Source organism: Panthera tigris, chromosome F3 (assembly GCF_018350195.1).
Source record: "Panthera tigris isolate Pti1 chromosome F3, P.tigris_Pti1_mat1.1, whole genome shotgun sequence".
Classification (NCBI taxonomy): Eukaryota; Metazoa; Chordata; class Mammalia; order Carnivora; family Felidae; genus Panthera; species Panthera tigris.
Window position 1 is genome coordinate 53,785,906 of NC_056678.1, and position 12,733 is coordinate 53,798,638.

The window sequence follows — 12,733 nt, forward strand, 5'->3', positions numbered from 1 at the left end:
GATGACACAGGAATCTATTCCTGAAGCCAAGACTACACTGTATGTTAGCTAAATTGACAATAAATTAAAAATACATAAATAAATAAATAAATAATAAGTTCCTTCTATGTTATGGGGAAATAATCTATTATTCTATAATGTGTGTTACAGATTTTTCCCAATCTACCTCTTGGAGTTTAACTTTTTTTTTTTTTTAATGTTTATTTATTTTGAGAGAGAGAGAGTGTGGTGGGGGGAGGAGGGGCAGAGACAGAGAGAGGGAAAAAGAGAGTCTCAAGCAGGTTCTGTGCTGCCAGTGCAGAGCCTGATGCAGGACTTGATTTCACAATTCGTGAGGTCATGACCTGAGCTGAAATCAAGAGTTGGTCATTTAACTGACTGAGCCACTGAGGGACCCACTTTTTTTTTTTTTTTTTTTTTTTTTTTGGTGAGGGGGAGTCTTATGGCTTGTAGGAAACAAATTATTTTCTAGTTAAATATAACTGTATTTTCTTTTAAGACTTCTGAGTTTCTTTCTTTCTTTGTTTTTTCTTTAGAAAGAGCCCCCTAATCTTTAAATTATATGGAATTTTTCTTATTTTTTAAGATTTCTATTTTTAATGTTAAATTTTAAATTTAATTTTAATTTACTTACGATATAATGGAAAGATCTTTTTTTTTCTTACACATGGACTGTCAGCCAGTATCATTTTTGAAGCAAACCATTATTTCCCAGTGAAATAAAATGTTTCTTCTACAATAACTCAAGTTCCCATGTATACTTGTATCTGTGTCTAAAGTCCAGTCTGCTCCAATGATCATTTGTCTATTGTTATGCCAACACCATACTATTGTCATTTAGTAGATTTATAATAAGTGTAAATACTGAAGAAGATGTCACCTCGGTATACTTTTCTTCCATAACTTTCTAGAATATTTCAACTATTTAGTCTTCTTTATATAGTTAAAGATCATTTGATCCAATTTGAAACAAAACATTATTGGCATTCTGATTTTGAATGATATTAGGTGTATATGTCAATCCTAGAAGGACTGACATGTTGTGGAATTAACTCCTTCCATTTAGGAAGACAGCACGTTCTCCATTTGTTGTAGTGAGAAGTTGAGAACAGCATGTGCTCTTGGAACCACCATGGTGGGTAAGGCGGCTCTTCTCTGTATGTAATCTTAAGCAGGTTACTTCATCTCTCAATTCTCAGTTTTCCTTCCTGTGAAATGGGGATAATAATAGTGTCTATCTGAGAGGGTTGGGTTAAGGACTAAATGAGAGCAATTCCTGGAACTTAATATGAACTCAATAAATAGTAATCATCATTATTATTTTGTTTTCTTCCATAAGATGTTATATAGAGATACATTTTATGGTTTGATTTAAGCAGACATCAAAGACTGGAATACTTCACAATTAGGTGATAATGGTGATGAAGACTCAACTCTCTTCACTTTGGGTTCTTATCAGATTTGTTTGTAAATGAGCAACATTAAGAGTACACACCCAAGTAACACAGTGAGCAGACAATCTGGAGGGCACTGTTGCTTCTTGTGACACACACAACACAGCTGGTCCTTCAGTGGTCTGAGCCCAGCAAGGACTCTACTACATGAAGACTGAGAACTGCAGGACTGTTGTCTTTTATTCTGCTTTAGCTGTGGAAAGTGGGGCTGCACCCACGTCATCGCATTCAAGGAAGTTTGTTCATGACATCACATCATTACACAACTTAGTTATTCTTTTATTTATTTATTTATTTTGAGTAGGCTTCATGCCCAGCATGGAGCCCAACACAGGACTTGAACTCACGACTCTGAGATCAAGACCTAAGCTGAGATCGAGAGTTGGATGTTTAAATGACTGAGCCACCCACGTGCCCCACAACTTAGTTATTTTTATGTGTTTTTTTATTAGTCCTGTATCATACTCAAGACTTAGTGAGTGCAGCAATCTTATAAATCTTTTGCTCTTATAAAGTGAAAAGAATTGTGTCTTAATCACCAGCATTCTTATAAGTCAACTTTATCATAATCTGATTTTACATTTAAGTTTTGCTAGAAATGGCTGCTGAACTTTACAAATCCTTTTTCTGTATCTATTGATAAAAAATATATGATCTTTTTTCTTTGATTAGTTGATTAAGAAGTATGTTGATAGATGTCCTGATTTTGAACCATTCTGACGTTTTTGGAGTCAAGCCAAATTTGTCCTGGCGTGCCATTCTTTTAATATATTCCTTAATTCAATTTGCTAATATTTTATTGAGAAGTTTTGGACGTATATTCATATATGAAATTAATCTATAGGTTACTGAACTATCTATTTCAAGTATTGGTACAGCATTTACCAACTTTATAAAATGCCATAAATGTTCTTAAGTGATTAAATACCAAATAAAAGTGCATGGTTTTCATTTTTTAAATAATTTTTAAAAAATGTTTATTTATTTTGAGAGAGAGAGAGAGTGAGTGTGTGTGCATGAGTGAGGGCAGGGCAGAGAGAGAGAGAAACTCAAGCAGGCTCCACCCTGTCTGTGTGTAGCCAACTCAGGGCTCCGTCTCGTGAATGGTGAGATCATGACGTGAGCCAAAATCAAAGAGGCTGACGCTTAACCAACTGAGCCACCCGGGCATCCCTAACAGCTTTCACTTTTTCAGATAACCTCTGTGACATCATATATTATTTCTTTTCTTTATAATCAAACAATCAAATACAATGTTAAGAATTTAATTTTGGGGGTGCCTGGATGGCTCAGTAAGTTAAATGTACGACTCCTGATTTCAGCTCAGGTCATGATCTCACAGTCATGGGATCGAGCCCCATGTCTGTCTCAGAATGGAACATGGACCTTGCTTGGGATGCTCTCTCTCTCTCTCTCTCTCTCTCTCTCTCTCTCACTCTCTCCCCTTCCTCACTTGCACACACGCTGTCTCAAGATACATAAATAAACGTAAAAAATATGATTTTGATATGCAGTGTGGTCTACAATTTTCTCTTCTCTAAGCTCGAATCTATGCCAAGTCATACCACACCTTTTTACACTTATTACTATGTTACCTTGTTTTCTAGTTGGCTGAAGTAGGTGGAGTTTCCCTTGCTTTTCTGGTTAGACCGTGACTTCTCACTGGCAGCACGGTGTAGCAGTGAACAGAACACGTGGCACAACACGGCAAGAACTAAGGAGAAATACCAATCCATTCCTGTTCTACCCCATCCTATAGGCTGGTGTTCTTTCTTCTTAATCTGTTTTTTTTTTTTTCCTTCTCCTAAGTCCTTGTCACTCTGGGAATGCCAATATTTATTTGTGTAGTTCTGTCTAAAATTCAAGCTCCGTGATAGTAGGGATTCTGTTTTGGTCTCTGGTGTATTCTCAGTACTAAAATAGGCACTCATGCAGGTGCGTTATTGCTCAATAAATGTTAGCAGAATTGAAGCTATTATTAGTGCTGTTGCTGTTGGTATTATCAAAAATTTCTTTCACCTAATACTCAGAATGACTCTCCGTGGTAAATGGTGAATGAATTTTTTAACCAGTGTACTAATGACGATACTTCTCATTAAGATTTTATGTACATGCCATTTTAACTTTTAAATATATTTTACACAAAGAAATCACTGTATTGCAGTCACATGCCTTTGTGTACCAGATAAGCCACATCACCAGAAGATGTACTTTGGCAATCTTAAGATCTTCCTGAATATAATGTGAGTCGATAATACTGAAGCACAAATATGTCGTTTTAATATTTAAATACATATCATCCTATACTAGATTTAGTCGACTATTCCTAAAGCATCTCTTCATGGTTACCTTTTGATTTTCTAGTTGCAAATAAAATGAGAATTAATAAAAGGTGTGATTTTTTTTAAAATTAGCATTAATATGCAGTGGCCATATATTTCAGGTACCTATATAGAGACTTTTAGATTCCTGACCTGGTCAGCGTGAGCCTGGGAAATTCAGCTTCCTAGCCAAGCTAAATAAATTTAACTCTAACAAGTGGACAAGCCACGTACGTTATTCCATTCCTGGATAAGGTTACAAAATCAAAAGTTGGAATAAAAAAGAAAGGAAGAAGAAAAAGCCAGGCCATTAGTTTTGGATACCTTTGATCATTATCTACATACGCTGAATCAAGTAGCCTTGTGCATGGAGACATTATTCTTCTGTAAATATTTGTTCTTTTTAAAGATCTGACTAGTTATTAAACTTTTGTTATAAAGAATCCAGAAAAACGTCCATTTCATAGCTTTGCCTTTGAGAAGGGACAGTGTTTATGTTGCATTATATTGATTGGTAATGCTACTGACATCGTGCAAAATTCCCTCAGGATTGTAACAAAAAGTTGTTTCTGGAATGATTAATAACTCTAGGTTTGTTTGGGATTTTGTTTTGTTGTCTTGTTTTTCTTTTGAATGAAGAACAACTCTTAAGGTTGCTCAATTCATATGAGAAACATAGTATATCATATGCTTCAAATTAATTTCCTTTTTAGCGTATTATCAACAGAATTCTACACACATTTGATATTGCTTTGACCGTGATATTGCTTGGACCAGCCTCTTCTTGAAACTAAAAAAGGCTTTTCCAAATAGATTTTAGTTTGTAGGTCAAATTAAATTTCTTCAACAATTTACACTATTTAGCAACACCTAGTGTTTGCTTTTGGTGGGGGAGAGAGAACACACAACATAGATCCAAGGAATAATCTCAACAGATGAACTTTGCTGTTATGCAAATATCCTTTGTTTTGTGCTCTGGTGAGCAAGCTACTGTACCAATGCTTTTGGCAGTGGTACAAGACTGAATCCATGGAAGCGTGTGTGTATTTACACAAAAGAGGCTTCTAAGCTACAGAACTCCCTCCTGTTTGGTTACACTAATTTCCCTTGAATGAAGTTTGTATGCAAGCCAAAACAATGGTAGTTATCCTGTCCTCTAGAGTTCATTCCCAGTAGAATGAAGTGAATAATTGAACACTTTCTAGATAGCCCAGGAATGCGCTATTTTTATTCCTTTCCCCATCATTTTGATTCTTTGATCATTAAAAAAAAATCAGAATATGGATAATTGGAACTTTTGTTAGCATGCTAATCCATTCCTCCGCATTTCCCCATCTCTTCTCATTTTCTGATCTATTTAAATCTGACGTGGTGGTTAAGCTAAGCATCCCATTGTGGCATTCAAAGTATTTCAGGTGTGTGAGGCAAAAGGAAGCATCTCGACAATATAATTAAGGGGATACAGGGAGAAATGAAAAACTGACATCAAATTCAAGATAGTTTGGGCCAAAGGCCAAAACCCAGTTTTTTCAGTGAATGCCTAAAATGGCAAATGTATGCGTTTTGTCAGTAGATGGCTCTGTTCAACACGCAGTCAATCCAGGGTAAATTCCTAAGTCTGCAAAGGAGACAGAACACTCAGTGTCTTACCTCAGCTGAATCAGGTCCTAGCACATGCACGACAGGTGGCTGTACCCCAGCAGGTCGTGAGGGTCTTGTGGTCACTGCTACCCAATCACTGCCGTTCGTACCTCCATTAAGAGTGCTCATCAGTACCCTATATTCATATTTTGTCCATGGGCTGAGAGCAGAAGTCTTGTCAATAAACCTCATGGAATGACTTCTTGGGAGAGTCACCAGGGTAGTAACTTCTTCCTCCCCTTGGGCTCTTCTGTCAATTGTGAAGTTCTCCACTAAACCGTTGGGGTGAGTAGGAGGTTGCCAAGATATAATCACAGATGTTGGGGTATCAGAGAACAACTCTGGACTTGGGATACCTTCTGGTGCATCTGGGAGTGTCCAGACAGTCTGGGACTCTGGTGAGAGGGAACACCCTTTTGAAGTACAGGCTTCCACTTGAAACTTATAGGCAGTATATGGGCGTAAATGGATCACCGTGCAATTAGTGACATTTCCAGAAGTTTTCCGGTAGAGATGACCGTGTTGGTAAATGTTATAATGGGTAATGACCCCATTGGGCTTTAAAGGATGTTGCCAGATGACTGACATCGTTCTTGACTTCACGTCCAGAAGAACTGGAGGGTCCATCGGTCCAGGTTCTATAAAGTAGAATAAATTCAAGAAGTGATATCTCTCGGAAACTTCCCACAGCTTCTCAAAATGAAGTTAAAATAACCCTCCTATCAAGGTATGAAATTCGTCAATTGGCAAAGGCCAGTTAATAAATAAATAAATAAATGTCACAAAGACAAGAACCCTGACTGCTCATAAATGTGCAAGAGGTACTCGTTGGATACTGCTGAACTAAACTGTCATTTTCCTTTCTAAGATAACTTCATTAAAATCATTTCTCTTTATTAAAGCTAATGATTAAAAATATCAGGAGGGCTTTTCTGAAATACAGATATTATTAGAGAAATATACAAGAGGGCTATGGTAAGCAAAGTTCCAGCTTCACCACATTTTTCTAGAGCCCCAGTAACTAATTATAATCAATAACACTATCATAACAAACCTGCATATTTTACAGCCCAGTAAAATCCTTCAGCATCTCTCATTATATATTCCATATTATACCTAGTTCTGTTTATCATTCTAATCCATGTTTTGCAATTTATCTACTCCCTGTTAATATTATAGGTGATTTTTTACTGTGACTGTGACAGAAGCTGCCGATTTAGCTCTTTCACCTACTGATAAATAAACAATGCACAGATCTGACCTTTAGGTTAACAGGTTTTATGCTTGCTCTACTCAGCACTCTAACTGATTCAATTATCATAAAGGTTCAGGAGGCTCCATGAATACTGAAAAAGGCCCACCATATGCCTGCCTAGGTGTTGTGGAACAGCAAATATTCTGCAGCCCTCCAGAGAAATTCCTTAATTGTAAATAATTTCACCATGCGACACAATCAAGTCACCTTGAATGCAAACCCCTCAGCCTGCGGAGGCAAAGTGTTATTTAAGCTTTACTGGGCTGCGTTAAATTCTGCAATTTGAAGGGCTGTTAAGTTTTTCAATTGAAATTTCATTTAAAATGCAGGTGCTTTTTATTATATGGAGGCTTTACTGCTCTCTAGGTACAAGCAAGAACATGGTGCAATAACACAAATCTGGCTCAATCACTGATCAGTAACAGCTGTAATTCCAGAACATTTAGCATTCTTATAAACCACGGCCTGAAATCTATAAATTGCTACAACAGATCAAGAAAATACTATATCCCCCTTTTCTGCCCACAGCAATTTTGACATTTATGAGATTTTTCTGTGAACATTAGATTTTATTGAAAATCTTTAGAGAAGATATACTTGGATTTAGTAATTGTTTAAAACAGCGTTGATTATGTGAGTGTGTGGACGTGATTCAGTGTTACACCCAAGGTTTAAATGTGAAATGCAACCACTGCTTCTTACAGTCAGTGACTACAGTAATAGCTGGTCATGTGAGCGTCCATAGGAACGCACTTTCGCACAACACGATCCACGTATTTGTCACCAACCGGACTGATGGTAGGGTCATAATTACTTTTTTGAGAGGAAAGACGTTGTACCATGTGCTAACCCTGAAGTCAAGCCATTTCTGACCATTTGGTAATGCACCCGATTTGAGGAGAAAAATCCTGAAAGTACAGTGATTTTGATATGGGTCGCATTTTCTGTGTTAGTCTGTTATCAACTTTCTCTTTAAAGCTTTCTTAAAACCACTGTGACCTTTCTTACTTTTGATCTCTGATACATAGTAGCAGCCCCAATTACTATATGAAAACAGGGATACGGATCCTTTTTTTATTCATGCTGGCCATCCAGATTTAGCTAAGAAGAAACAAGCGTGAGTCTCACAAGATGCCAATGTCGTTTTGGAACACCAGATCCTCTGAGATCAGGGTCCATAAAATCAGTGGCAGAGATTGAAGCCTTTATTGTCTTACCCTATGTCACCCCCGCCCTCTAAAAAAGAATAATATACATTTAAGAATCAGAATCATTTCCATTCGAGTTTTCAGCAGGGTCTTGCTTAATTAATTATGTCTCATTTGTACACTATCAAACTGTGAGCTTCTTCAGGAAAAAGGAGCAGCAATGACACAGTTTGTTCTCTGTTATGATGGGGATAAGCCTTTTATTTCTCCCGAATCGGATGATAGTTTTATAGGTGAAACATCTACGGTAATGAGATGAACTGGCACTTTAAGCCCTCACAGAGCACGAGCTTTCCTTAAAGATGATCTCTTATCTTGGGAAAGACGAGATGTTCAATTTCAATTTCATGATTTTTTTTCCCCTTAAAAGCCAGCATACATTTTATTAGCTTCCCGCTCTAGCTGAGTAGGCTCCCTGCTCTTGTTGCACGAAGGGTCCTTAAACTTGTGTGATTCAGGAGAGGAAGCTGAAAGCAGCCTCATTAGCTCCTTTGGCCGGGGAAGTGTTAAAACCTGACTCCCGGCACTCTTCCAATTTAGTGCTTTCAAATGATAAGCCGAATCATCTAATTCTATATACAAATCAACTGGCATGCTACTGCATGGTGGAAAGGGTCACCACAATTATGTAAAACATGAGTAATAACTGTAATTGGGGTAGTTTGCTAATACAATAAAAAGCTCTGAACATGAGGAAAGTTATGCTCACAGCAGTAGCTATCACTTTCTAAAGTAAGAATTCATGGATGAAATGACATGAAAAAGATGGTTATAAAATTTTAATGGAATGATAAAAGGCAAAAGTCAGCCTCTCAGCTGAATTCTTAAAATCCCTATATATCACAATCAGCTCCTTAACTGTAAAATCAATGTGGAGTATAACATGTTGTCAATGCGGCTGTCACTGGAGGGGAGACTGGGAAGTATGACAGCCACACAGCTCAACTGGCCAGTGATGAAAATACAACTGTACAGCCCTCTCCGTGGGTGTAATTGTTTAGAGAACTCCCCCCACCCCCGCCGGAGGTGGGAACGGGAGCATCCTTTCTGTTCAGATCACTGATTCATGTTTCAGGCCATTTCATTACAGCATTAATAACAGAGAGTAGTTTCATTTTGGCAAATGAAATTATCTTTTATGGGAAACTATTTTGCTCATCAGCTTCAAAAGTTCAGACGCAGCCTAAAATAGAGCCATAAAATTGTTAACAGAGGGGTCTGCTTATTTTCATAGTCAGGTGTGCGAACTGGGAAGGGTGTGGGCGCACATGCACGCGCATGTGGATGTGTGTGTGCGTAGGAATAAATGGTCTGAATGACTCACGCTTTCGGTGTGTATATAACTTCCAGTGGTTTCCATGGGCCTCCTACGCTCGTTCGCTATTAGCGTTACCCACGGAGCGCTCGGTTTTCCTGTTATGTTCTCATTATTGCCCTAGTGAAGCAACTTCTAGTTAAAAACTCAGTTTAAAAGCTCTTTTCAGTAATACTAACTCCACACAAGAATATCCCCCAAATTTGCCCATGAATTAACACGCAAGGTAGCAAAATATATGGATGTATGATTATATAAAGCAATACGTTGTAAGCTAATTGTTAATGTAGCCTTTTGACATTCACTCCTGATACGTTAGCAGAAGAGTGATGGATTCCAGCTTCTCTTTAATCATGAATTCTTTTATCAATTCATTATTTATACCCCAACTACTTTCCCAAGGGATTCTTGACAGCTCATCATAAGACTTAAATGTAATAGGACCAATAAAATAAAGAAATATTAATCTTGTAATGATAAAGGGCACGAGAGTTGTATCCCAAAACAAATATTAAAAACGGGTTACTCTTATTTTGCACAAAAATGAACATGCAGCTTCTTGACAACTGATAAAATAGGAAGTGGGCAGTGAAGCATAGGAATTGTTTAAGAAAGCTTGGTGAAATTGAAAGAATACCATTTGATAGTCTGTAAGGAGGAGAACCAGTACTGGGAAACTCTTTTTCTCCATCTCTCCCATGAGAGAGTGGAGGGAGTGTAGCTTAGGAAGAATGTTTTGATTTCTGAACTGGGGCATGTTTTGGAGTGAATGGCTTTGAATTCTTCTTTGAAAGTTTGGGACAGAAAATCAGAAGTGTCGATGTGAGAATTTATGAAAGCAGAAAAAAAGTCCTAAAAGAATTGGAGGTTCCAGATTTGGAAGAACAGTATGCCTTACGTACCCAAAAGAGAGCCAAGAGCTCAGGGAGGAAATTGAGGCTGGGTGGATAGATTTTTCATTAATCAGTCCATCCTTTCAAAGGAGTTTCTATTGGTTGCTTTTAGCTTGGGTTCTTAGGATATTAAAATAAGAATGTAAAAATAATAATTAATATTTGCTTTTATTAATTCTGGAAATACAAGAATGTAGGGGGATGGAATCCATGCAACGGAAAACAAAGTATGTAGTGACATGGATACAGAACCATTTTGCTCTCCTAATCAGCAGATTAAATAATTTACTTTCTGGGGAACCTGGCTGGCTCAGCTGGTTAAGTGTCTGACCCTTGGTTTCGGCTCAGGTCATGATCTCATAGCTCCTGGGCTCAAGCCCCGCATTGAACTCTGTGCTGACAGGGCTGAGCCTGCATGATATTCTCTGTCTCCCTCCCTCTCTGCCCCTCCTCGACTTGTGCGCTCTCTCTCTCTCTCTCTCAAAATAAATAAATACTAAAAAAAATTATCTTACACCATGGATCTTCTCGATAAAATAGATACCTGTAATCGCTGGTGGAAAGGATAAATGTGTCAGTTAATATTTAAAGCAATTATGAAGCCTAGTTAGAATGGAGAAAGCAAAATAATTGTGCAACACTACTGAAACCCATAGTTCGTATTTCTTCGTTAAAATAAAATCTACTGATGTGAATATGCTCCACCCTAACTTTCAAATGCTATTTTCTCTCATATAGAAGGTTTTTAAGGTATAGATTGAGACTTTAACTTCCAAAACACACTAATAAAAAGATGTTCGCCATGTCAGATAGATTTTAAAATTTAAATACTCCTAAGAGCACAAACACATTTACTCAATGATCTAGAAAATCCTGCTCTAGAATTATCTTCATTAATGAATCCAAGTTTATGCCACAGTTTTACTTCTCCCTGTCACAAGACTCAGAGAGCTCACTCTCATTACAGGTTTCGAGAATAAGAAGAAGTGTTTTTCTTCTGGAACTCTCTCCCTATATATCCCTCCCCGCCTCATTTTGAAATAGACGTGATTTGGGGCTAGGAGACGCCTCTCGAATTAGAACATTCATTATCCTAGTGAAGACAGTCAGTGTTGAATCAAAGGGACAGCCAGCAGGCTGCCTCCGACCAAGGGAAAGAATGAGGATTGCTTTTGGGATTTCCTTCTCTTCCACCTGCCTCTCATCCTCACCCACCTCTCATCCTCATACATACCCCTATCATCTCCCACTGAGGCTGAAACACTGGCAGCACACTATGCAAGCCATCCCCCCAGTCTCACGTGTCGGTGGACACCTCCAACGGCAATTACGGCTTCTGCCTTCTTCTGGGCCAATTGTGAGGAAATAAATTTGAAATTTAATATTTAAGTGAATTCCAAATATAAATCAGTGCCTATTCCTTCTCCTGATTCTCTCCTCAGGGAAGGCTTTCCTGACACCCCACGTTGAGGGAAACGCTCTGCCTCTGGGCTTGCTTGCATAGAAGCCTCAGTTCTGTAGACTCTAACGATGGCTCTACTCTGTGTCCCCCTTGTCAGATAATGGATGCCTCAAGGAAAGAACAGCGTCTTAATCATCCTTGTAACTTTGATGTCTCTCTCGGTCCCTGGGACAGGGCAGGTACCCAGATAAAATTGGCTTGGTTGAATTTTCACGGATTTGCTTCCATAAAAGTCTCTTTAATTAGTACTTCCTGGCAATTTGGGGGCACCTGCTGTATATCAGATCCTCTACCAGGCCTGGGGTATACAGTCATCCCCCTTTATCTGTGGGGGACACATTGCAGCACCCCCAATGGATACCTGAAACTGCAGATCGTTCTGAGCCCTATACATACTATGTTTTTCCTATACATACGTACCTATGATAGTTTACTTTATACATTAGGCACGGTAAGAGATTAACAGCAATAACGCATAATAAAAGAAAGCAAGATGGCAGATAAGGGGAAATTACGGTACAAAGATAAATGAGACAGAGTCTTAGGTCCTGAGAAGTTACAATTCAGAACGAGATGTTGACGGTGCACAATACAAATCAAAATTCTGCGGTAGCAATGAGGAAGGAAGACTTCACAGAGGAGGTGATATTTGAGCTGAGGCTTGATGAATGAGTAGATTTTGCCAGACAACAAACAAGGAAGAAACTTGTTCTGTTCAATACAGATTTCAAGTAACATTGCAATGTCTTTCTTACTCCAGAAAAACCCCTGTTCCTTTGTAAACTGCCGTGAGAATCTCAAAGATGAATGAGGGAGCTGGGGATCAGATACTCAAAAACGCTGACAGAAAAAATAAAGCAGAATCCAGGTACTAGGATAACGACCCTCATTGCTTCCTTCTTTGTTCAAGGTGTATTTTAAGCGTGGGAAAAATAACAAGGTCTAATATAATGAATAAAGTGTGTTCAGAGTATTTAAAAACCATAAGAGACTCTTGAATGCTGAGAACAAACTGAGGGTTGATGGGGGTGGTGGGGGGGGAGAGAGGAAAGTGGGTGATGGGCACTGAGGAGGGCACCTGTTGCGATGAACACTGGGTGTTGTAAGGAAACCAATTAGACAGTAAATTATATTTAATATTAAAAAAATAAAATCCCACTGTGTAGGTGATAAGATACATACCC

The 12,733-nt window shown here is 38.3% G+C and overlaps 1 protein-coding gene across 1 annotated transcript in view; it reads right to left on the minus strand.

The window, feature by feature from the left end:
* Positions 1-12,733, minus strand: part of USH2A (usherin) — a 767,091-nt gene that overhangs the window by 242,357 nt on the left and 512,001 nt on the right. Inside the window, exon 42 of the mRNA XM_042976063.1 lies at positions 5,426-6,054. Within this exon, the coding sequence (XP_042831997.1) occupies positions 5,426-6,054 (629 nt within the window). The remainder of the gene's footprint in view (positions 1-5,425; positions 6,055-12,733) is intronic.